This window comes from Argentina silus (genome assembly GCF_951799395.1).
Source record: "Argentina silus genome assembly, chromosome: 8".
Classification (NCBI taxonomy): domain Eukaryota; kingdom Metazoa; phylum Chordata; class Actinopteri; order Argentiniformes; family Argentinidae; genus Argentina; species Argentina silus.
Genome location: NC_139662.1, coordinates 13725051 through 13751975, shown reverse-complemented (window position 1 = coordinate 13751975; position 26925 = coordinate 13725051). Strand labels below are relative to the sequence as shown.

General features: G+C 48.1%; 2 protein-coding genes and 1 long non-coding RNA gene across 3 annotated transcripts; 1 reads left to right on the top strand and 2 right to left on the bottom strand.

The window, feature by feature from the left end:
• The first annotated feature begins 930 nt into the window (after positions 1 to 930).
• On the top strand, positions 931 to 2577 carry LOC310809014. The gene is made up of 3 exons (XR_014554386.1): positions 931 to 1050; positions 1952 to 2019; positions 2460 to 2577. It is a non-coding gene; the product is annotated as an uncharacterized lncRNA (long non-coding RNA).
• On the bottom strand, positions 2497 to 9249 carry slc26a6.1 (solute carrier family 26 member 6, tandem duplicate 1). The gene is made up of 17 exons (XM_083676128.1): positions 9110 to 9249; positions 8825 to 8935; positions 8331 to 8479; positions 7972 to 8136; positions 7581 to 7733; positions 7203 to 7285; positions 6815 to 6962; positions 6455 to 6568; positions 6175 to 6252; positions 5892 to 5987; positions 5454 to 5560; positions 5061 to 5130; positions 4736 to 4825; positions 4374 to 4511; positions 3512 to 3566; positions 3052 to 3176; positions 2497 to 2567 (listed from the first exon to the last, which is right to left on the bottom strand). The coding sequence occupies exons 1-17, from the start codon at positions 9123 to 9125 to the stop codon at positions 2538 to 2540; spliced, it is 1728 nt and encodes a 575-aa protein (XP_083532254.1). The 5' UTR covers positions 9126 to 9249; the 3' UTR covers positions 2497 to 2537.
• An 8719-nt stretch (positions 9250 to 17968) lies between these two features.
• Positions 17969 to 23792, bottom strand: wdr6 (WD repeat domain 6). The gene is made up of 7 exons (XM_083674580.1): positions 23678 to 23792; positions 23310 to 23431; positions 20380 to 23122; positions 19997 to 20074; positions 19732 to 19848; positions 19142 to 19304; positions 17969 to 18661 (listed from the first exon to the last, which is right to left on the bottom strand). Coding segments are annotated over exons 1-7 (3753 nt in total). The 5' UTR covers positions 23680 to 23792; the 3' UTR covers positions 17969 to 18133.
• Between the last annotated feature and the right edge of the window lie 3133 nt (positions 23793 to 26925).

The following is a 26925-nucleotide window of genomic DNA, read 5'->3' as shown; positions in this document are numbered from 1 at the left end:
ACACTGATAAACTTCTGCCATTAATTAGGAGGAGGAGGTGGAGGAGGAGAGCAAAGTCCTGTAGACAAGGGAGTCAGGGGAGGCTGGTGGAGGTAGATATCGGGCTCATTGTAATGCATGGAATGGAATTAGGAATGGTATCAAACACACATTCCGCATTCCATTCCATGCATTACAATGAGCCTGTCCTCCGATTTCTACTTCTGCTAGCCTCCCCTGAAGGGGGTAGAGAGTCCTGGTGGGATATCCCTGTAGAGATGGGCAGACAGACAGACAGACAGACAGACCCAACACACAGTTAAACAGGCAGACAGACACAGACACAGACAGACAGACAGACAGACAGACAGACAGACAGACAGACAGACACAGTTAGACAGACAGAGTGAGACAGGTCTTTCTAAAGAGACATTTCAGCCAGGTGTCTTATCTAAACCTGATTAGATAGGAGACATCATATTCAGTTAAGTCAGTGATATATTCTCTTTCTTTCTACTCACCTGCAGCGGATGTTCCAACATCTTGGTTGTGTGCTCGAACAGATACTGACTCTCTACTGAGACGGAGGAGACCTTGAGAGATATCTGAGGACCCCACTTAGTGATCTGAGGTTTAGTAGGTCTATCTGTCGGTCATTCTATCTGCAAACAATGTCATTGGCGATGGCAATTGGCCATTTCTAACCCTGCAAGCGTCAACCTACACCGAGACATGTTTGTTTAGGGGTTAGAGAGAATAATTGAGGCAGTGACCCTCGATGACCTTTGAACTTTATCTTTCCGTTGACCCCTCTCATGCAGAGCCCCTGGTAACAGCTCTTCATTTGAGGGCTCAGCTATGATAGACATGGCTGTCTATGGGCAGTCCTTCTATTCTTCCGGTTGCGATTAACTGTGCGGCTGTGCTTTTGTCCTTTTCTCTCTGTTGTGACAATTACGTGAGGATTCATACACTGGGAGTATGTATTTACAGCACAAGAGGCGCTGCTTTAACAGGAATAAAGTCACAGCTGAGGGGTGTTGCAACATTGCAACAACTTATGGTGAACAGGTAAAAAGCGTCATAGCTGTTACTTTATCTCTCGGCCAATCACAATGCTTGTTCTATAATTTAGAATAAAACTTGGTGTGGTGTGGAAACTTGTAGAAGATACTGCATACTAAGAGTATTCATCTGTGCAACCTTAAACAACTAATAGGTTGCACCTGTTAATCACTGAAGCTATTTATCTAGCTAAACTTATCAAGCCAAGTTAACTCTCAACTAAATTACTTTCCTGCTTTAGTTTAGGGGAGATGCAGACAGAGAAACTTGAGTGAACTCAAAATGTGTCGTTTGTGACACATGATAAGAAAGTAGAACAATCTAGTTAGCTACTGTATGTAACAGTAGGGTCATATAAAGGTCATCTTGGCTGCTGCGTTTCGCATATCCACAAAATATCACACCTCAATGTGTGTTATTGCAGATTGTTTGTGTATTCAACATTTGAACACACAAGACCATATTGCTTCAATAATGTTTTTATATAAACAGATACTATGTCTATATTTGCAGTAAAACACAGAACAGCATGAATAATACAGTATGGGAATAAAACGGTATGGTTTCATCGTTCACATCATAACCCTAAACCATGATTGCAGCCTGATCATAATCCTGAACGTGTTTAACTTTTGAGCTGAGACAAAATACCAAAAAACATCTTCATCGTGTGTTCAACCTTGGAATCTGTGAACAGGGAAGAGTCAGCCAGCCAGTCATTCTTTAGTCCTGTGACACATGGACCACACCTGTCCCTCCCAGACAAACAGAACCACTCAGACAGTCCAGGACACTGAAACGCTCATGCAAGCACTGAATGACAGTACATTCTCTTGGCTTATGTATGACATCATCAGAATGCTCCGACTGTACTGGAAGTTGCTTGCTGTGTTGTGATTGGTTGCAGGCTGTCCAGCTCCAGAGGAGACACCCAATAATTACGCCCACACAGTCGTCATCACCTCACCACACAGTGTAAGTGTGCTTGTTATAACGATACACAGACAAAGTCAAACATAGGATGTCATTGTGCATTATTAGCATTGGCCTGTCAATTAGAACTAAATACTTGGCACTTTCTGTGCTGCACAACACACTAAGTGCTGCAGACTTCTATAGGATAATCATGATATAGGAAGGCTAGACAAGACTGACAAACTGGCAACCGGACAGACAAACATTTACAGTAACTAAAATAGATATTCATTCTGGATCTCATATATCTACATCATATTGTATATTGTATGGGGTAGACTTGTGTCCTCTCCTCTGTCATTTCAATGCACAGTAGATACTTTATAGAACATTGCCTAGTCCCATTGTGAAGCCAGCTTGGGAGGAGTTCAGAGTTCAGTCTACTCCATGTTCTGTTCGTCATGTTCTAAGACTGTTCTAAGACTGTAACATCTCCTCAGCCTCTCATCGTCCATCCTCACCAGGAGCTGCCAGCGTCAGCGTCAGGATGTGTATCAGAGTGTATCAGAGCCAGGAGATCAACACTCACTCATCTCTATGTTAGAGCCCTAGGACCAGAGGAACAGCATAGGTTAGGAAAGCAAGGACTGGTTTCAACACAAACTGTTCTACAGTCGGCCCATACATGATTGAATTCTAGCAGACAGGCAGGCGGACGGACGGACGGACGGACGGACAGGAGGACGGACAGACAGGAGGATGGACAGACAGAGAGGGAGAGATGGACGGACAGATGGACGGACGGACAGACGAGTGGACGGGCAGGCAGGCAAAAAGACAGACAGACAGACAGCCTGTCTGCCTGCCTGTCTGTCTGTCCGTCCTCCTGTCTGTCTGTCTGTCTGTCTGTCTGTCTGTCCGTCCTCCTGTCTGTCTGTCCATCCTTGTGTCTGCCTGTCTGTCTGTCTGTCTGTCTGTCTGTCTGTCCATCCTCCTGTCTGTCTGTCCATCCTTGTGTCTGCCTGTCTATCTGTCTGTCTGTCTGTCTACCTGCCTGGCTGAGGGCTGTAGGTACAGCAGGCCTATACTCACAGGCAGCACCAGAGGCAGAGTGGTCTGGCAGTGCAGGACAGCGTGGTGAACCGAGGGGAAGAGACAGGACCTGGACAGAGAGCCGGGGATGAACCCCTGAGTCTGGAGCTGAGAGACCAGCCTGTCTGAGAGAACACAGGGGAACACATGTTCACTGTACCAGTGATAATCATGCTTTTGTTTGTGAAGCGTATTTAATTTCACAATCACAGCTGAGTGCATTCAATTACAAATGATGAAAGAAAATGATTGCTTTCTCAACAAAACTGTCATAAAATAATAAGAAAACAATATGAAATACTGCATGTGCTAAGACACCCTATAATACATCAAGCAGGTTCCGTGACAGAGTCATACAGTGATCAGTGAAGGAGATGTGAGGTGGGGTTGAGGGTTAGGTAGTTATTATGTGTGGGTGAGGTTGCTGTGACATGTAACATGACGTTGTAGTTAAACTAACCTGGACAAGCAGCCAGAAACACCCTGATCCCCTGCTCCTCCAGCTCCTCCACAACCTGAAACCATGGCAAACACACCAGGCAAGATATTAAATACTGTAGACGCTTTAAGGACAAGTTATCACAGCCCATTTCATGGGAACTGGTCCTGGTGACACACACACACACACACACACACACACACACACACACACAGATGCGAAAACACACACATACACACACACACACACACAGGGACACGAAAACACACACACACATACACATACACATACACACACACACACACACACACACACACACACACACACACATTGTATGGAATATCTCTAGTTCTTTTTCCACATCTCATGTTCTCTATCTCACACACACAATCGAGCACATGTTCACCTCAATTTCAAAGACTGTCTGTATGATCATAAAAGGAAAGAGATAACACACACAAGACACAGTGCGTCGATAGATAAAACAGTAATAACATCAACAACATCCCCTCTGGTTGGCTCTCTGGGCTGTGGGGTAGGAATGATGCAGGGGAGGCTGGTGGAGGTAGAAATCAGAGGACAGGCTCATTGTAATGCGTGGAAGCACCAGCCTCCCCTGGATGATCGTTATAGGGTTGATTTTGATCTCACAGTACAGACATATTTTATGATACAATGATTGGATTATCATTTGACTGGATTACAACATCGTTTGGAGCAATATTTCTGAAGAATACAGAGCAATCCCTTAGACTAGAGAGCCAATAAATGAACCAATAAATAAAACACTATACATATTATTCCATAACTTCATTGTCCAAACAAGGATAGAAAACTGTCTATAGAAAAGCTTTCTTAACATGTCCGGCCCTGTTCTGCTCACCTTGCAGAGGGTTTTCATCGACACAGAGTCCATGAAGTTGACAGCACTGAGCTCCAACACCAAACAGTGTCTGGCTCCTGCCAGCGGAGTGGTGGAGTCGTCCTCTGTGAGAGCTGCATTCTCCAACCGACCTGCGTGCTGCGTGACCTTGAATGAATCCACGTTGGTGAATACAGGTGCATAAAGGAATGTAAATGGGTGAGTTTGTGTACATATACAGGTAGTGGAATGCCCTGCTGGGATCAGTTACAGTTGAAATCCCCTGGTATGAACGTATGTAGGCCTAGCTCTCTGAGAGAGTTGACAATCAGCTCAGCGTTAAGTGTGTGTGTGTGTGTGTGTGTGTGTGTGTGTGTGTATACCTCTCTGAGAGAGCTGGCGAACAACTCAGTGTTAGCAAAGTACACAGGATTGGAGCAGGAGACGACAGTCACTCCAGGAACCTCCCTGGCCTGCAGAGAAGAGAACACAACAGAGAACATCAGGGGTTGTTCAGCACAGTTGGGGCTGCTTAGTTCAGGTGAGAGGTTTCTACATATGATTGGTAGTATCAGTATATCAGTATCAAACCCACATTTTTGAAGTTTTCTCTTTTTGCTGCAGCGACCAATGGGAGTTTTGCAGGGGAGAGTAGAGGGGATAAATGAGCCAATAGGAAGCTGAGAATGATCAGGTGATTGAGGTTACCTCAACATAGAGACCTAGGTCCCTGTAACAGTCGGTCTCTGGGATACGTCCCAATACAGCAGTCTGAGAGCTGGGAGAGGAGAGAGAGAAAAGAGAGAGGAATGGATACAGAGAAGAGAGAGATTAATGAATAGAGATGAACAGATGAATATAACACCAGAAGAGGCTGGCAGAGGTAGAAATCGGAGGACGGGTTATTGTAATGCATGGAACGGAATGAGGAACACGCGTTTGATACCATTCCTTATTCCATTCCATGCATTACAATGAGCCCCATCCTCCGATTTCCACCTCCACCAGCCTCCCCTGATACACCCTCATCCAACACGTCTCCATTTCATCTCATAACACTCATTTCCATCACACTATGAAGCACGTGCCCTGTCCACTCACTGTTGAGTCCTGTAGACGATGGTGAGGAGGGAGAGGGCCACAGCAGCAGCCAGACCCAGGTCCAGGTTCAACAGCAGGGTGCAAATCAGGGTGCCCAGCCACACCAGCTGGACATCGGGAGAGACATTCAGGAAAGGCCCAGGATCAGAAGCCTAGCTGGTAGTCACCAGACCTGTGTGTGTGTGTGTGTGTGTGTGTGTGTGTGTGTGTGTGTGTGTGTGTGTGTGTGTGTGTGTGTGTGTGTGTGTGTGCGTGTGGAATACCTGACAGTATTATGAGGTGTGCTTGATCTCCCTTGCACTTTTGTGGGTATTTCAACGTTTCCGTTGTACAACGCAAACTGAGTATGTATTGAAAATATTTGACATGTAGTTATTATAAATTATTAGATTGACTGTAGGCCAGTGGAGGTGGGTGTAAAGGGATGAGGGTGAATACCAGGTCCAAGCGGTCGGACGCCCACAGCACACAGATTTGACTAAACTGGCCCAGAATCCCTTGCAGGTTGATCATGATGATCACGGCTAACACTGCCTGAAACGCACACACACAAATCATGTATGATGAAACACACACATATCATATATGATGAAATACACACACATATCATGTATGATGAAACACACACAAAAAAGATTTATGATTTAACACACAGGGAATTAAATTAAGAGGTCCATGTGAAATAGCAGGGACAGCATAAGAAACTCCATGACATGAGTACCTTTGGCAGCTCTTCAAAGAGATGTCCGATCTTCAGCAGAATGGTGAGAATCATAAGAGCAGAGACAAGACCAGCCACCTGAGGAGAGAGAGAGAGAGAGAGAGGGAGGTGGGGGGGGGGGGCAGAAAAGGAGAAAAAGAGGGGAAAGGAGAGAGAGGAGGAGGGGGGGGAGAGAGAGACAGAGGAGAGGGAGAGAGGGGTAGAAAAAGAGGTAAATGGAGATAATAAGTAAGGGATATAAAGATGAATAATGTACATTTTGGTGTGAGTCAAGGTTCACCTGAGTCTTGCCCCCAACATTCTCCTGGACCATACTACGTGACAAGGAGCAGCTGACAGCAAAGCACTGGAACACCCCTCCTATGGAGTTGCAGAGGCCCATCGCCAACAGCTCCTGCAGCAGGGAGAGACCATCATAACAGTGAAATAGGGGGGAGTAAAAGATGGGCATTTCAACAATGGAGGGATAATTATACAACTGATACGAGATTGATACTATTGATACTAGACTAAAATACTAGCTGGCTAAGTCAACTATTTCAACTCAGAATTGTCTGAAATGTTGATTATTGGACATTATTGTCCCAAAATGACATAAAAGACGTTACTGTGAGACATAGTGAGAGCTGTTTGGTGTTACCTGGCTGCTGTCCACAGTGTAACCGTGTTTGTGGGCCAACATTCTGCTCATGGAGGAGGTGAAGCCGAAGCCCACAATGGCCAGGGACAGAGCTGGGACAAACAGCTCCTTAGTCTGGGCTAAAGACGGGAGGATTGGGAGGGACAGGCTGGAGAGAGGGAGAGAGAGAGGGAGAGAGAGAGAGAGACAAAGAGAGCAAAATATGAAATATATACTATATATATATACTTAAAACTTTCTTTATTCCAACATCATAACAGTTGATTATCGAGCTTACGCCTTCAATCATGTGCTTCACATTGTCTTCAACAAGTAACAAACCTCTCTCAGAGACCAGGGGAGGCTTCTACCTCCGCCAACCTCCCCTGACAGAGACAGGGGTACTGACCCAATAGGTATGTGGCCTATCACCTGGACTCCATGTTGGCCCGCCAGATCCAACTGGGCCGACAGGACCGTGGCCAGGATGATCTGAGGACAGACAGGAGAGGTGAAGAGAGGAGAGGAGAGGAGAGGAGAGGGGAGGAGAGGAGAGGAGAGGAGAGGAGAGGGGAGGAGATGAGATGAGAGGAGAGGAGAGGAGAGGGGAGGAGATGAGATGAGATGATCAAGTCCAACTGGAACAGTCATCAGCATAAAGACCATTATGCAATTCTGACTCATCTCTGACTGTGCTTGTATGTGTGTGAATATGTATTAATGCATGTGTGTGTGTGTGTGTGTGTGTGTGTGTGTGTGTGTGTGTGTGTGCGTGTGTGTGTCTCACCAGGAGCAGTTCCCATGGAATGGGCTGTGGTAACTTGTCCTTTAAGCATCTATTCAGTATCTTGCCTCCCCCGAGGATCACCATGGAGACGGCAGAGACGACCAGTGTCCCGGGTGTTGCGTTAGTCACCCCCGACAACATGTCCACCAGCATCTGACAGAAACAACACAGGAGGGTAAGGCCTGGCACACACACACACACACACATACACACACACACACACACACACACACACACACACACACACACACACACACACATACACATACATACACACACATGCATTAATACATGCACACACACATACACACATATTTTGTGCATACACACACACACACACACACACACACACACACACACACACACACACAACCCCTCACACAACACACACCCATCCTATAGCCAGGAAGCCGCTGTGTCTGTGTGCAGGGAGGCCCAGCAGGAGAGGTAGCTGGTGGATGGTGACATGGAGGGCTGCTGCTGTGGTGTAACCACTCACTAGGGGTTGGGACAGCCACCGAGACACCCCCCCTCCTCTCAGCACAAACAACCCTATCTATGGAGAAGGACACTTCATAGTTATTCAGGCGCAGTGTGTGTGTGAGACTGTGTGTGTATGTACACCATATGTGTGTGTGTATGTACAGCATATGTGCGTGTATGTATGTGTGTGTGTGTGTGTGTGTGTGTGTGTGTGTGTGTGTGTGTGTGTGTGTGTGTGTGTGTGCGCGCATGCGTCTGTGTGTCCACCTGTATAAGGCCACACAGGAAGGTGAGCTGCACTGCTACATCCACTCTGGCCATGTCTTTGTCCCCCTCGTTGTCCTCAGCCGCGTTGCTAGGCAACTCCAGATTAGCCGTCACACTGCCAATCATGATGGCAAGAATGGCGAAAGTACCTGAGTGTAACACGCACACACACACACACACACACACACACACACACACACACACACACACACACACACATACACACACACACACACACACACACACGCACACACACAATAATGTCCGATGTTCAGTCATTCCCAAAGAAGGAGAACACCTAAACACCTTATGTGCTAAGAACCAAGATGGAGGTAGGTGTTACCCTCTAATTTACCTACTGAGAGGTAGGAGCCAAGATGGAGATAGATGTTACCCTATAACTTACGTACTGATGGAGTCAAGATGGAGATAGATGCCTGTAACTAACATACTGATGGAGCCAAGATGGAGGCAGATGCTACCCTGTATCTTACCTACTGAGAGGTGCCTGGAGGTTCCAAACAGGAAGTAGATGACCAGTGGGTAGAAGGACGTGTAGAGACCAAACACAGGAGGAACTCCAGCTAGTAGAGCATTGGCCATCCCTGTGGAGAGAGAGAGAGATACAGAGAAGAGAGGAGAGAGGAACAGATACAGAGAGAGAGAGAGAGAGAGAGAGTACAGTGAATTGGAGCATATCAAAGTGGTGAGATGTACCATAAAGGAGGTGCATGATGTTTAGGTTTAAGTGTACTGTAAGAAGGTCTAAGTCGTCGAACCCGAGGTCAGGTGCATGATGCCCACGCTGATTCCAGAGACCAGGTCTCCGATGGCATTGTCTCTGAGGGAGTAACGAGGCAGCCAGGAGAGGACAGGAACACTGGCCAGGATACAGCTCTTCACCCTGGGGCCTGAACACCTGGGGAGGACACACACACACACACAGAGACACACACACACACGGATACACACACACACACACACACACACACACACACACACACGGATACACACACACATGCACATATACAAACACACACACACACACACACAAACACGCTCACACACACGCACACACACACACACACACACACACACACACACATACCCACACACACACAGACCTAAACACCTGAGCGGGAGTGGGATTGGGGGGGAGCACTCAGGCTAGACACAATGCCTCACACTGATGACATACAGAGGAGAAGCACTCTGTGACTCACAAGGACACACAAGGACATCCCCAGAAATACTGAGATATTGAGTCTAATTTCCAGAACTAAGACCTAGTTATACAGTTCCTCTACTGTTAATGAAAAAATAAATTGTAAAAAAGTAATCCTTCCTTCTTCTAGCATTGTGACTGCCAATGGCACCTGGTCCTAGCATAGATGTCTGCTTATGATAACTGATGTATAGATGATTCACTTACTTCAGACATGTACTTGTTGTAAGTCGCTTTGGATAAAAGTGTGCTAAATGTAAAAAAATGTAAAAATATATATATATAAGAAGTTATGTCAAGGTAAACAAACAATTGACACCATGAATATGGTTCTATTTCTCCTCTCTTTTTCCCTAATTCCTTAGAGTTATCATGAGGCACTAATTGGCTACATAGGACACACAATATGGACTGCACTCCAATTGTTAAGCTTTTAAATCATATTTTATAACCCTAATTTGTTACGCCACGCTAAGGATCAGTGGGGGGAGGGACTCTCTCAGTTTTCGCCCACTAATTCACCACCAGGACGAACAATGGCCCTCTGTCACTCACCAGAATTCTGCCTTCACCCTCTTCCAAACCGACCGGGACTTCTTCCCCACCCGCTGCCCCAGGATATCCAGCTGTGCTTCGTCCAGGCTGGCTGTGTGATCAGGCAGGCCATGCTGGACAGGGTCTAGGAGTGTGGTGCTGTCCATCTGGAGTCAGAACACTCGCATTCACCTCAGGGAAGGTCGGTCAACATGCACTGACCGTTGCTAGTACTGGGCTCTGTGTGTGTGTGTGTGTGTGTGTGTGTGTGTGTGTGTGTGTGTGTGTGTGTGTGTGTGTGTGTAGTAAAACAGATTAAACAGGTCAAACAAGTGCATCTGCAAATATCACATGGTAAAGAAAAGCAGCTATACAGAAGCTGTGTGTGAGACAGGGTACAAGTAAAAGAGAAAGTCAACAGGAAAGATGAGCAGGAAAAATGAGCACATGAGTGTCACATGTGTGAGAGTGTGAGTGTGTGAATGAGTGTGCATGTGTGTGTTGTGTGTGTGTGTGTGTGTGTGTGTGTGTGTGTGTCGGGGTGGGAGGAGTGAAGCCTTGAACTCTCGTTCAGAACAACAGGCTCCACCCCCTCTCCCCCTCCTCCCCTCCTCACCCCTAACTATTCAACACTGCTGAATACCTCCTTTATCACGGCTCGCTTTCAGAGAGAGAGCCAGTGCTCAGTAGAGCCTTCCCCAGGGAGAGAGCCAGTGGCAAATGGCAACTGGATTACATAGAAATAAGGCCAACAGTTCTGTAGAGACTTGTGAAAGCCTTCCAATGAAACCGCTAACCGACTGTAATCTTTTATGAGTGGGGAATTGGATCATTAAGAAATACTGATTACAAAGGAAAGGCCCTTGATTGCATTCATCATCATTAATAATTACATCATAATCCCACGAGATAACATCTTATCTACCGTACAACAGGGCATGGATGTATTCGGAGCAGGGGAGGCTGGTGGAGGTAGATACCATTTCTCATTCCGTTCTATGCATTACAATGAGCCCATCCTCCGCTTTTTCGACCTCCACCAGCCTCCACTGATTTGGAGGTGTGTCAAATATGACCCCTGAACTTGGTGTGCAGAGGGCTGAGACATAGTGAGTCAGCATGTTTTAAAGGTGTGTCTGGTTTCTCTCCTCACAGCTTGTCGGAGGCCTCTCCCTTTTAGAAAACAAACAAAACCTCCGCATTCAATAACTTTATTAGTCGGAGAAGAAGGTAACAGAGAACGTTGATACAAAGTCCAGTTCTAGTTCTGTCACAGAACTCCCATTACAATAATGTACCATTACAACAAAGGGTTAAATGGGAACAGAATCTGAATATTGATCATGTTTTACAATAGTTATGACAACCCTTGATCAGAGGAGGCTGGTGGAGGTAGAAATCGGAGGACGGGCTCATTTTCATGCATGGAACATGTGTGTTTGATACCATTCCTCATTCCATTCCATGCATTACAATGAGTCCGTTCTCCGATTTCTACCTCCACCAGCCTCCCCCGTCCTCGATCATGCATGAAAGACCCACAGCAGCCTAATTATGATCTAATATGGTCACAGCCTATAATTCACAGCACCAACGTCTAAAGAAAAACAACAACTCAACATCCCTCTAAGCACAGCCAGACGTGTCAGAACTGTAGGCGGTCATTATGCTGCATTCTAATTCTTAAAATCCACTCCCACTATTACCACAGTCATCATCATTACCCTGATGCCGAAGGACTGGCCCTAACCCTAACCCTAACCCTAACCCTAACCCGACCCCAGAGATTACAAGATGAAAAGAGAGTCATGCTGGACTCCTAGTGAAGCCCATCCTTGGTACAAGGTCCAAACAAATATCAAAGCCCAGCTTATCAGTACCAACTGATAACACACACCTGCATGTGACTGCTGCTCAGCACGGGGCCTGTTGCCTGGCAGCCAGGAAGCCAGCCCAGTGGAGGAGTGAGACTAGCGATACGGTGACCAGATACTCTACGTCCTCCAGGAGAGGAAGGGTGGCTGGAGACCTTGGCTGTCCCAGGACACCCTTGTGGGGGAGTCAAATAGCATCCTCCTCTATACGGTCCTATGGTCAAAGACTTTGTCATCGATCAAAATAAAAATGACCCCTGATCTGATCATGATCTGAGTGTGTCAGAGCACAGGTGAACGAATGATTATTTTGTAGGTGTGTATAGACTGTTTAAGTGTCCAGATAGGTGTATATTTAAATATATATATGCCATTTAGCTGACACTTTTAACCAAAGCGAATTGCATTTCAGTGAGTGCATACATTTCAGTATATAGGTGTGTGTGTGTGTGTGTGTGTGTGTGTGTGTGTGTGTGTGTGTGTGTGTGTGTGTTAGAGAGAGAGAGAGAGAGAGAGAGAGAGAGAGAGAGAAAGGGAGAGCGAGAGGGAGAGAGAGAGTAATATTCTTGTTTCATCTAGCCAGATGACCCTTGACCCCTACATTGTACTGTGGCTCCACCTACAGGTCGAGCCACTCATAATTCTGACCAATGAGAACATAAGCATAGGAATGGAACCAGAGGGTTTTAATACATACAGTATATATATATAGATACACATAAACACACACGCAGACACACACACTCACTCACACACATGCACAAATGCAAAACTCAGACACACATTAATACACACACACACACACACACACACACACACACTGTGGATGCTTTATTCAACACACAAACACGCACAAACTCAGATGCACAAATTAATACACAAACACACACATAAACACACACACACAAGGTCAACTATGGCTCAAAAGGGCACAATAACATGCAAAGATTGGTAGTTGTTTGTTATGCAGTCAGTGTTTTTGTCAAAGTGAGGTCGCGGTCGTGTTGAGGTCACGGTCAGTACTGTATCTGTATCTGTATTGAGCAGCATCATGAGGTCTCTGATGTGTTCGGCTCTGGTGTGGGGTGATTGGTGGAGTGGTCACGGTTGTGTTGTGGTCACGGTTGTGTTGTGGTCATGGTCATGTTGTGATCGTGTTGTGGTCACGGTTGTGTTGTGGTCTTGGTCGTGTTGTGGTCGTGTTGCGGTCATGTTGCGGTCACGGTCGTGTTGTGGTGTGTTGCGGTCGTGTTGCGGTCACGGTCGTGTTGCGGTCACGGTCGTGTTGTGGTCACAGTCATGTTGTGGTCATGATGCGGTCACGGTTGTGTTGCAGTCAGTACTGTATCTGTATCTGAGCAGCAGCATGAGGTCTCTGATGTGTTCGGCTCTGGTGTTTGCTGATTGGTGGAGTTGTCATGGTCATGTTGTGGTCACGGTCATGTTGTGGTCACGGTCGTGTTGTGGTCACGGTCATGTTGTGGTCGTGTTGCGGTCACGGTTGTGTTGCAGTCACGGTTGTGTTGTGGTCATGTTGCGGTCACGGTTATGTTACGGTCACGGTCATGTTGTGGTCACGGTCGTGTTGTGGTCATGGTCATGTTGTGGTCGTGTTGCGGTCACGGTCGTGTTGCAGTCAGTACTGTATCCGCCTCAGCAGCAGCATGAGCTCTTTGATGCGCTCAGCTCGGTTGCGAGGTGATTGGTGGAGCGGCAGCTCAAAGAAGGAGAAGGTGAAGCTCCGTGAGAAGCTCAGGTTGGTGACGGGCCGGAGGGGGGGCAGGCGGGGGACGCGGGGGGGTCTACGCTGGGGGAGGACCCTCCGCTTCACCCTCACCCCCTTCCCTCCCCCCTCCTCGGCCGCTGTGACCGGGGGAGAGGGGGCAGGGCTCCGTAGACTGGCTCCCCCGACCGGGCGACGGGGGAAGTAGTGGGCGGAGGGGGGGCCAGGCGGGGGGGCGGGTGGGGGAGGGGGGATGCTGGTGAAGGAGGATTCAGACAGGGATAGCCCCCCCCACGGTGTCATGGTGTCAGGGAGGTGGGTGGAGGTCTGGGCCAGCTGGGTAGGTTTCCTCCTCCCTGCCTGAGAGGGGCGCTGGTGTGTTGTGAGAGTGGGTTTGGCTTTGGAGAGGGAGAGATTAGGAGTTCAATATATAGTAATATTCCAATGAACATATGCAGGCAGATGAAACAACTTGAAATTAATGAATAAAACAATTATATATTTTTTCCTTTTCTGTCACAGTCGTGTGGGAATAGAATATGATAGACACTGGAGTATCAGATCAATAGTTTCCTGTAATGTTTCGGAGAGGTAAAAGTGTACTTTTCCTCAGCTTGTGTAGTCGCCTTAGAGCATGTTGTATTAGAGGAGTGTATAGGTTTCATGTGGATTTCTTTCCCCTGGTTTGTGGCCTCTCTCCTTGCCTCCTTGGGATCTAGTGACCGTGTGTTGACAGAGAACACAAAGGCGGGGGAAAACAAACACTTAAGAGCCAATGGGCTGGAGACCAGAGACCAGGGAGGAGAGGAGAGGAGAGGAGAGGAGAGGAGAGGAGAGGGAGAGGAGAGGAGAGGAGAGGAGAGGAGAGGAGAGGAGAGGAGAGGGAGAGGAGAGGAGAGGAGAGGAGAGGGAGAGGAGAGGAGACCAGAGATGGGAGGAGGGAGGAGGGAGGAGGGAGGAGGGGAAAGATGGGGAGAAGAGAGAGAAGAGAGGGGACAAGAGGGCAGGAGAGGATCTTGTAAGGAGAGGAAAGAGGAGAGGCCTCAGGCCTCGTGGACCACTGAGCAGCACCTGACACTGAACCAACGGTCAACACTTAGACAATAGAGCAGGCTCAGGTGGACAGGTCATGTTAATGCTGATGTTACAACGTCATGGCTACATTCAGGTACTTTACCATATTGAAAACAGAGAGTATCACTCTTTGTAAGTGTAAAACTGGAAAAGGGAATGTGTTTGTAAGTGTGTAAAAGTGAAATCTGAGGACGGGCTCATTGTAATGCATGGAATGGTATCAATATCCTCCGATATCAATCAGCCTCCCTTGACCTACATACATCAGTTAAATTGAAGGTAAACAAGAAGTGAACGATATGAAGGGAAGAGGTTGATAGATAGATCGATAGATAGATAGATAGATAGATAGATAGATAGATAGATAGATAGATAGATAGATAGATAGATAGATAGATCTTGGGCCACAGAGAGTACCTGCTGTCTTATTTCCAGGGGAGCCAATCATAGGCAACCGGTCCTGTGACATCATTGACCCTGTAGTCTGAGGTGACAGATCAGAGGGATGGCAAGGCAACTTTATTTATAAAGCACATTTCATACAGGAGGCAGACTCAAAGTGCTTCACATAAAAACATGTCATACAATAAAATGAAATAATAAATGAGTAAAGATATAAAAGTGCAAAAGTTAAAAGGAAAAAAAAAAAAAAGGAAAGAAAATGCATTATAGTAAACTGTGCGAAATTAAAAGTGCAATGTAGTTTAGGTTGGTATTGGCGATCTAACAATAGGAACGTTATTTACACCTTGCACGCTTTCCAGCCCTGTCTGGACTTGCTTTATCTCCTTGTATGACCCAGTCACACTCTTCCCATATACTTTCTGGTATATTTTTTTCAAGCACTTAAACAGTCTGTAAGTTGAACTCGTCAGTACAACTCCAGGTTTTACTAAACCTTGGTACGCACACACAAATACACATAATAGAGAAATACACACACACCATACACACACAAATACACACTCAAGAGAAATACACACACACCATACACACACAAATACAAACACCATTCTTTCTCATCTTGTGCACCTGCACTTTAAGTTTCCTGGACACAGATTACACCGACTACTGGACTAAAAAAAACTTCTTTTTGAATTTGGAGTGAATCTCGATCTTGAAGACGCATGTTTTTCAAATCTAGGCTTAATCTGTGTTTTCTGGGAAACCAACCGTAAGTGTTGTGCACAGCATTGTGATAGCACAATCCTGCCGTATTGAGACGTGTGTGTGTGTGTGTGTGTGTGTGTGTGTGTCAGGTGTGTAGGTTTGAGCGATCAAGTAATGGATGTCATCTTGTGAAGAAATCTACTATAGGTATAGAAATACTGTGTGTTGAGCACTACTATCAGGGGAGGCTGGTGGAGGTAGAAATCGGAGGATGGGGCTCATTGTAATGCATGGAAGGCAATGAGGAATGGTATCAAACACACGTCTTTGATACCATCCCTCATTCCATTCCATGCGTTACAATGAGCCCGTCCTCTGATTTCTACCTCCACCAGCCTCCCCTGACAGCCCTGCATCAGACTGTGTGTGTGTCAGGTGTGTCGGGTGTGTAGGCTGAAGGGAGTAAGGTGATGATGGTCATGGAGTGCTGCTGGTAATATGTAGTTGTGTGGAGTGCTTGTGATGAGTGTGTGGTTGTGTTACGTAATCTTATGTGGTTGAGTCAATCATATCTGCTATGCTGATGGATGGTGTTCTGAGGTAATTGAATGTTGTTGTGTGGGTTCAGGTTGACTCATATGTTAGTGCTGGATGAGCTGTAGTGTTCTATAGGCCTGTCTGTCTGTATCAGGGGGAGGGAGGGAGAGAGAGAGAGAGAGAGAGAGAGAGAGAGAGGTGTGTGTGTGTGTGCACGGGCCTCTCTGGAGAGCATGGATGAGTTATTTATGTGATATGTTTGTTTTTTGTTTGTGTGTGTGTGTGTGTGTGTGTGTGTGTGTGTGTACCTTTGTGAGGTGCTGCAAGGTCTCCTCTCAAGGGGTCTTTCCTCTTCTTCCCTCTGGGGGCTCGCTGGCTCAGCTCAGCCTCGTCCTCCTGGGTCCTACTACTCCAAGGCATCCCTCACACACCACTACAACCACCCCCCCCCACCGCGCACACGCGCACACACACACACACACACACACACACACACACACACACACACACACACACACACATACATACACACTCAATAGGCAGGGGCCTTTCCAACTGTGTTTACAGAAATTAGAGTTCCTGTATATTGAATCTGTTTACTCTATCACCAGGCTGGACATCCTCTGTATATGGACAGCTCTTCCATGAGTCCCCTCTCTCTCTCTCTCTCTCTCTCTGCATCTCTCTCTCTCTCTCTCTCTGCATCTCTCTCTCTCTGCATCTCTCTCCCCTACCTGCCCTGTCCTCACTTCACTTCAATTCTATGTTATAGTAAAGAAAGATATGTAGTGGAAAAATCCAGGTATCCAAATCGTGTCTCTAGTGGCTTGTGAGAAGGTATAACCTCCCTTGTTCATCCTCTCTCTTCCTCGTTATCTATCATTCTACCTTTCCTCCTCCTCCTCCCCTCTCCCCCTCTCACTCTCGTCCCACAAGTTTACTTATTCATTCACCTGTGTTGCTCCGAACACCATTTCTCATTCTTTCTTCCCTTTCTCTCTCTCTCTACCTTTCTCTCTAAGCCATCCCCTTCATCTCATTCTCTTTATGCCTCTCATTCTCCCCCTCCCTCTCATACATACACTCTCTCTCTGTCTTTCTCTCACACACACACACACACACACACACACATACACACACACACACACACACTCTTCTCCTCTCTCTCATCAGAAAGGTTGGCACTCAGTTGGATGCTTGACAAAAGGCAATGTGAGACGTGACTGAAATATTGATGTTCACCTGCTGGAGTCGGTGGGTTGGTGCGGCCCCCCGTAAAGCTGCCCACTGACCCCCATCTAGACTTCTACTCCACATAGCACAATTTGCATCTCCATCTACCCACACACACACATACACACACAGAGGGACGCACACATGCACATGCAGGGACTCACACATGCACACACACACTATTGTAAAACGCACGCACGCACGCACGCACGCCCGCACACACACACACACACAGTCCATTTCATCCGTAAATTGAGTACCACTCTCCCTTCCCTGCCATAAAAAGCTGTATACAGTGTCTGTATTTAATTAGCAAGATTGAGACCTCTCAGTTTAAATAAACGTTTATTTCAAAATTAAAATGTACAATATAAAATTGAAGAGATTGTGTGGGTAGTTTGGGTCATTCAGGTGTAATAGAGGCTTTTTATAAAAAAAAAAACATTCTCTAAAAATCCATTCCTGAATGCTGAGTCCAGTGAACAAACACAGTTCATGTCCTGTCTTCCCAACACTGATGGTGAAAAGACACTTGGACACGCTCCTCTCTCCCGCGCTCCTCCTTTCTGGTTCTCTCCATTTCACTCCCTCCATCATCCCTCACCTTCAGTAGCTGTAAGCCTTGTCCACACAGTACCACCCACCCCTTCTCCCCCTCCTCACCCCCCTGTCCCTCCCACCCCTCTAGCCCTGCTGCGTCAGCCACATGTGAGTAGAGCACCCCCTGCTGGTGAAGGCCAGTACTGCTCAGCCTCCACAGACACACCCTCTGGTCAGGGGAGGCTGACACCAGCAGGGCCGGCCCCAGCAGGGTCAGGGCGGTGAGGGGGGCAGCGTGGGCTAGAGGGACGCAGCACTGGGAGTGGAGTTGCAGCCGTAGAGGCGCTCTGCTGCCCTCTACCTCCCCCTGATGGTACTGCACCCTGATGACAGCCACTGACAGCTGTCCGTCATCCCCTCCACTGGCGAGGGTTATAGATCCACCATTGGCTGGCCCCTTCCCTGGTCCCTCCTCTGGCCCCTCCCCTCCACTCTGCAATGAAAGAAGAGTGTCACACATTCAGTTTATCACAGCAGCCAGGGACAACACAAGGGAAAACGATAGATGAAGCCCAGGGGAGGCTGGTGGAGGTAGAAATTGGAGGACGGGCTCAGTGCAATACATGGAATGGAATGAGGAATGGTATCAAACACATATTTGATGGTACCAAAGACACGTAGGTGATGCTGCTGCCAAACACAATCTTCTATTGTTTTTAAACCTGCCTTTGTTTTTTTATTGACCTTTGCTGTTAAAGCACATTGTATCGCCTTTGTGTATGAAATGTGCTACATAAATAAAGTCTGACTGATTGATAGCTTTCGAAGCTTGGTGATACACCTTTCATTGTATCACTAAGCTTCATCATTTAAAACAAACATCTTGTTTGAGAGCAGCAAACAGTGAGCGGAGCAGCGGATATTAACTCCTCCCTACCGTCCCTGGGTTCTGCCCTCGCACGGCCAGGCTGTTGACTCCACTCTGGTGGGCAGGGAAGGAGAGACAGGGGCTAGACGGTGCTGCTGGACCCCCAGTAGGGTGTTGGTTCTCTGGGTCGGTCAATGGGCTCATGTCCCAGACGGCTATCTTACCATCTGTGGCTGCACTGAACAGCAACACACACCTGATGGAGGGAGGGAGGGAGGGAGGGAGGGAAAGAGTGGGAAGGGGGGGGAGAGAGAGAGAGAGAGAGAGAGAAAGAGAGAGAGAGAGAGAAAGAGAGAAAGAGAGAGAGGGGGGGGAGAATGAGAGAGAAGGGGGGGAAGAGAGAGGGGGAGAAGGGGGTGAGAGGGGGGGAGAGAGAGAGAGAGAGAGAGAGTAGATGGCACATGGGTTAGGGTTAGATATTTGGAAAGTCACCTGTTAAATGCTCAACAAACAATCAACGACCTATCAACAAATGTAATAAACTTAAACCTTAAACTATATAGTTACAGCCAACAGAGTTGCAGTTGAAGATTGAGCATCTGTAGACCATAAAAAGGCGACGTTCCACAATAAAGTAGTGCCCAAAACAGTCACTGCATGTGTCTCAGCTCCCAGTCTCTCACCTCTTGCCTGTTCCATCCTCCAGACAGCAGGTGGCGACACTGAGCACACATCTCTGATGGTAGAAACATTCCCACAACAGCTCAAACCTGCCCTTCACCTCACTGACTGAGAACATCCTGAGAGAGAGAGAGAGAGAGAGAGAGAGAGAGAGAGAGAGAGAGAAAAAGAGATGGAGGGAGGTAGAGAAGGATGGAGGTTAGGAAAGAGGACATGTACAGTAAATGACCACTTCTGGTTAACATATGTAAATACACACAGACTCACCTCACAGCTCCATCACTGCAAGCCAAAGCAAGGAGGACAGACTCTGTCCCATCATCCACCACTGTGATGGACATGTACCTGTGAACATAAACAGCTTTAGTAAAGAATAGTCTATCTATGTATGTTAAAGGAGAAGTTTACTCGAAATCCATTTTCGTGTAAGACATCTTGACTCAGAGATCGTTTTAAACCATGATGTTTTTGTGAATGTGTTTACTATTGAATAATGAAAACAACCAATCAAGTGGATTACAGGGTAAAATTCTGCTTTAAGTGATTAAAATAATCAGAGTGGCTTAACCACGGAAGAGCACATACTGATCATGCACACTGCCTACTGTATAGGCTATATTCAACTACAGGTTCTGAGTTCTGACTCTGACCTGGTCTCTGGGTCCATTTTCACCATCTTCTGCCGGTTTCTCTTTGTCTCCCACTGCTCGTCCAATCGGTGGCTGGCCACCTGTATCACCTGACAGGAAGGCAGACCCAGCTGTCCATCGCATCCAATCAGCAGCCGGTAACACTGCATCTGGGCCCGCCCCCCTGCGGAGACGAGCAGGGCAGAGAGGGGCCGTGTGGCCGTCTGCCCGTCTGTGGTTCCATCCGACGGCTTGACCGCTGCCAGCGTCCTCACACTCGAGATGTGGTCGGTGATGACAGACAGCACTCTGACTGTGCCCGTCTGTGGTTGAACCCCCAGCACGGTCAAGCTGGTGTCCTCTCCCCCGGTCACCAGGACCTCCCAGCGCCTCCCCCCCCCCTCCCGAACCCCCTCCACCACCCCCAGGCGGCACACACAGCCAACCCCCCTGCCGTGGAGGCCCTCTCTCAGGCCGCGGCTGCCTGCCTTGCTGTGTGCGTCCTCCAGGGGCTTGGAGGCCATGACCTGGCCCTGCTTGATGAACACCAGGGCCCCGAGGCCAACGGAGAGGGCTCCCTGGGGGGGGCGGTAGCTCCAGGACCGGTGGCCCCCACCACAGGGCACAGACAACAGCCTCTCCTGTCTCACTGGGTCCCAGACCACAAAGTGGACCGAGTGGAACCCCACGATGACAAACCGGGCCTCTCTCTCTGTCCTCCCTGGTTCTAGAATCTTCTGGTCCTCTTCTGAATGCTGCTGGTGTTCCGAGTCCTCGGGTTCCAGAACCAGAACCCTCTCCAGCCACTCCATCCCCTTGCAGGCCCGTTGGACCCTCAGAACCTCCAGGCCCTGCGGTTGGACCCTGAGGACCCTCACACACCCATCCCTCCCAGCGCTGTAGAGAAGCCCCCGGTGCTCACACACACACGTCACACCCTGCTTACCATGCACCCCAAACACACAGCTCACAGGCTGGAAGGCTGAGCCTGGGTTGGCTTCTTCCTCCTCTTTTACTCCTCTTTTATCCTCATCCCCCTCTCCATCCATCTCATCCCCCTCTTCCTCTCTGTCATTGCTTTCAGTATTGCCATTATGCACTTCTACTTCCGGCTCATCTCTATGCTTCTCTTCTTCTCCCCTCTCTTTTTCCCTCCGGTGTCCCCTCTCTTTAAACATCAGCAGTGACCCTCTCCTGTCACCACACACCCACAGTGCCCCCTGTGGCCGGTCCAGGTACACCACAGCAGTTAACCAGCGCTTGGCACAGGGGGGCAGGAGGAAAGGAGAGAGGGGCACTACTCTGAGAGCCACGCCTGTCTCCCTCAGCTCTACCTCCACCAGCCAACGATGGACCAGCCCCTCTGCCCCTGACGCCAGCAGATACCCCCTCTGACCCCCCACGCCCACCCACAGCACACTGTGGACCTTCCCTGCTCCTGCCCTGAGCAGGACCCCCGCGCCAGGGTGGGACAGAGGGAAGACCTGCACCCCTCCACTCAGGCTGCCCACCGCACATAGCCCCTCCCTGGATGAAGACCCCTGCCCTCGGACATCCAGCACCTCCATCACACAGTAGGACTGGAACTCAGGGCCCCCCTCCCATATGAGCCCCCACTGCCCCCCCTGGTAGAGGTAGACCCCCCCCCGGTCTGTGTTCACCACCACCATACCCTGGCTCCAGTGTCCGTCCCCCACCACACACACCACCTTGGGCACCCCCTGACCCTGGAAGCTCAGATCCACCATGCTCTCTGCCTCCCCCTGTCCCCCCTCAGTGTCCCCCTCCCCCTCCTGCTCCTCATCACCCCCCACCGCCACCCTCCACAGCCTGATCCCCCCGTCCGCCCCCCCAGTGGCCACCCACCTGCCCTGCTGTGTCTCCCCTCCCTCGCTGACCGCCAGGGCCCTGACCCCCCCAGCTCGGTGGCCTTTCAGTGTCCGAGCCACCCTCCCCCTGGACCCCCAGTCCCAGAGCAGACAGGCCCCGTCCTCCCCAGCGCTGTACACCCTCCCTGGGGAGAGATGCACCGAGAACACCCTGGCCTGGTGGCCGTACAACACCCTCTGACACGTGGGGTTAGGGTCCCCACACCCCCCTCCAGCCGCCCCCAAGGTGCCCCCTACCCCCCAGACCCTCACACTGCGGTCGTCCGAGGCAGAGGCCAGCCAGCCGCTCTCCTGGAGGTAACAGAGGCTGAAGATGACCCCGCTGTGGCCCAGCAGACGTCTCTCCACCTGGGCCTTCCCGTCCGGCTCGGCTCTCCCTGGCCTCCAGAGAACCAGCTGGTTGAAGACGGTCCCCCCCACCAGGACACAGTCCCCCCAATTCTGTCCCAGGAGCAGGGCAGAGTAGAGTAGACACCCCTCCAGGCAGGAGCAGAGAGCCAGGGCCTTCCCCTCCACAGCGTCCAGCAATAGTGCAGTGTTGTGGGCTAGAGCGACGCCGAGGAGTGGGCGTCCATCTCCAGAGAGCCAGCGGACATCCAGGACCCAGTCGCGCAACTCCATGAGAGGGCCCATCACCTCCAGGCTCTTATGGGCCCCAGCATGCAGCTTCACCAGGCGGACAGCCTTCCCTCCAAACACCACCAGCTCATTCTCTGAGTCATGGCTCTGTCTGCCCTCAAGGTCAGGGGTCGGTCTGTCTTCTGTCAGTGGTTTGGGGCGGATTCCGTGGATACGGTAGTGTTGGAGCACGCTCAGTGAGGCGCAGGCTTTGGGTCTGGCTCGAAGGCTGTACACGGTCAGGACCGGACCCTCACCTGGGTGGACATGGACAGAAAAACTGAATCAAATTGTGAATACATTCATAATAAATCAGTTTGCTAAAAATAACAAGTAGGACGTTTCCTGAGAAGCCATGATGGAATAAAAGGATCAAAGTATGTTCAAGGTTTTAGATAACTGGGCACAACTTTATTATTAGACTAATAAATGATTAATCTTTACCAGTCAGCAGGTACTCTTCCCTCAGGAACTCCAGAGCAGTGACAGGTGCTACGAGTGCTGCTGTCTCTAACACTGACCCACTCCTCCCTGCAGTGGACATCTCCTCAACACAGCTTGATAGCCTGACACACACACACACACACACACACACACACACACACACACACACACACACACACACACACACACACACACACACAGTTGTACATTTGTACAAAACACACTCATTTATGGGCCGACTACTACATACAGGTACTGTACGAAGTAGCTAATGCTAGTCACTGGTGTTAGCTTTGATGTCGCTAGCTTTCATGTTGTGATGTCTGCGCTACTGCGTTAGAGAAGTCATGCATTCTTCGTTTACTTACATGTCATGGAGTTAAAACAATCCTTTTATTTCAGATCATAGCAAGTGCTTACTTTTGCGTTATGCCACTGTCACACACATATTCACTGGTTCAGAGGATCTCTCACACGTGTTTCTCTGCTGTCAGAGAGTATGTGCTTCGTCCAATCAACAATGGTTACACTGAATCCCGAAGTAAGCCTGACGCCCATTGGCTGAAAAAGTCCCATCTGCGCAAATGACGCAGGTTTGTTGTTTGGTTGCGTATACGACATGTGTGGTGAGTGCCGAGCAAGGGTGGATCTTTTTCTGTTTAGTTACATGTGAATAATAAGAAATCATTTTTAAATAACTGTAATTTGGTCTACAAGAAGACCGCGAATTATTGGGTTCATTGCTAACTTTACAACACAGTCATGCAGCTATAGCCTTAGCCTACCTGTTAACCTGCTAAAACTGGCCGTCATCGACAGATGAGCGCAACGATTCGGGATCTGATAGCTGCCTGACGTGTGCAGCAGCCTTCTGTGACGAGGATTATACTCATATTTACATTTGGATATTAATATTTATAATTGGATCTTGTGTGTACAAAATCCAAATGTAAATATGAATGTAATCCTCGTCACAGATGGGGCTATAGTGGCCTATAAAGCTGCAGCCATTCAGCTTAATTGAACAATCTAAATTAATCTCACTTCAACAATCCAACACCCTGTAGGCCCCAGCAATTAATCAGACCAAATTCCATGTAGAGAAGAGTCATTATCAATACACCCCACTAGCACCACACACACACACCACTAGGGGAGGCTAGTGGAGGTAGAAATCTGAGGACGGCTCATTGTAATGCATGGTGTGGAATAGATAGATGCATTACAATGAGCCTGTCCTCCGATTTCTACCTCCAACTGCCTCCCCTGACACACACACACCATCTCACATTTCATTAAGATGGCTTCATCTATGACCAGCATTGTTGACAATCTGTAATAACATTAGCAGTCGCTTGTATCTGGGTGTTATTCTGATGCATCTCTCTCATTCCATCTGTACAACTCAGACAAGGCCAAGGGCTACAGGATGAAGAAGCTGTACTACCAGGTGGAAGAACAGATATAGTCTTCCTCCTTCTCCAGCAGTGAGGATGATGATGCTGATGAAGAGGAGGGTAGTTGAACTGATTTTTTTTTAGTTTGTTTTCGTGCGGGGAATGTCATTGTTTTTATACTGTATTTTCGGTTTGGGTTTCGGATTATGGTTGAGGTGTTTTGTGAGGCTGAATAACGAGGTGGCATCTTTGTGTTGGTGTTTCAGGATCTAAGGGAGGTTGTCAGTGGTGGGTTTACAGTGGGCGGACAGTCATCTGTGAATGTGGGAGATACCTGGTAAACAAATGAGAACGCCTTAGAGAGAGACTTCTCATCAAACTCTCAATGCTGTGTCCTCCTCTTCTCTCTCCGTGTTGTTGTCATATGGAAGTGTCCATCACATTAAATATGAATCACAGAAAAACAGCAATAACAACAACACCACATCTTGTAGGAATAGTTATTTTTTTTTAATGTCCAACATTTCTCTTGTGTGGTTTCCACGGTAACAGAGGAGCAGCTGTTTTTCAATCCCCCCACCCCCCACCCCTAAGCCAGTGGGACGGCAAACATCCCATAGTAAACACACAAACTGACAAAGACAGTCCCCCATCATCTCTCTCTCTCTCTTTCTCCCTCCATCACCATACTTCAAACTCTTTCTTCTCTTTCTTTTCCTCACTCTCTCCTCCAGTTTTCTCTTACCCTCATTATGCGTTAGTCACAGTGAGAGAGTCAAGCCATAGGAAACACATGTAGAAAAACAACGTTTGAACAGAGAACCGCATACACACTTTCCTTTAAATGACACCCTCTCACACAATGATTGAATTGATAAAGAAAACAATCAATATCCAATAAATAAAATAAATCTTATGTCTGTACAAGATAAAGGTACTGCAATGAATAAATAATGTCAATAAAAAAACAACAACTTGACCAGTAGCAAAAGAATTGGACCATGTCAACAAATAGGTCTTGGAAAGGATAGATAAGGTGGAGAGGGAGGGGAGGGAGGAGGGGGGGGGGTCCTGTGGAGATTTTTGGCAATAATACTGTCACAATTATATTCACTGATCACAACCCAAGGACATGAAAGGACACAACAGAAGGTCACTCCAATCCAAAGAGACTGGCACACCATTGTTTGTTTCTACAATCTGTGTTTTCATCCGTCCGTTCGTCTATCCGTCCCTTCTCTTCCCTCTGATGAAGAAGAGTAATATCCTTCCCTTGTCATCCACCTGTCATCGTTCCACATAGCTCTAGTTCAGTTCTGACCCAGTTTCCTGTTCCCCTCTGTTGTTCAGTCCTGTTGACGTTAGCCTAGCGCTGTCTCTGCTCTTTCAGGTGTTAGAATAACACAACCGCTACTTTATCAGCTTCACTCATTCACACACCTTCCCTTTCCTGATATACACACCCTCTCATCCTCCCGGAGTCTATTCTCAGAGCCACTACAGAGCGTTCAGAGCTATCCTGAAGCGGCCTCTGTTCTCTGCTGTGCTCCAAATCCACCTCTAGCCCCTAGCTCCTAGCCCCTAGCCTCTCCCCCTGTAGGCATTCCTGTACTGTAGGTCTGTGATGATTGGGTGTAAGTTAGTTGGGGAAATTTCCACCCAGCCAATCGGAGGGCGTTTAAAACGTTCAATCTAGATCAGAATGATCCGGATTCTTTTTTGGCGATCCAGTTGTATAGTCTTATCGTCATTCTGATCCAGATTAAACGTTTCGAAAATACTGTGATTAATCAGAGCTAGGGATTCCTTTTCCTCTCATACCTCTTAAAACTGACAAGGATATGTGCAACCGTCTTCCCAGATACAGTCCATTGTGTCTTGTGATTTTTATCAACTGATATGTATTGTTTTTGATATCCGAGGCTGTAGAATAGAATAGATGATCAACATTCAAATGCCGTGGGTCGTAAACTAGCAGAACACTTCTATCACAACAATATAACGACCGGTTGAAGAATGTGGAGATAACCAAGCTACCCACTCTCTCATAGAACGTCAGCTGTCCTGCTATCTATCCCTCTCTCTCTTCACAATCATTTGTTCTTATCAAATCCCTTGTTCTTTCTATAATTCCTTCCTATTTACAAACAATCTCCCCCCCCCCTCCCCCCCGACAATATCTCTCCTATCCTCCTATCATGTCTGGTAATCTCATCCAA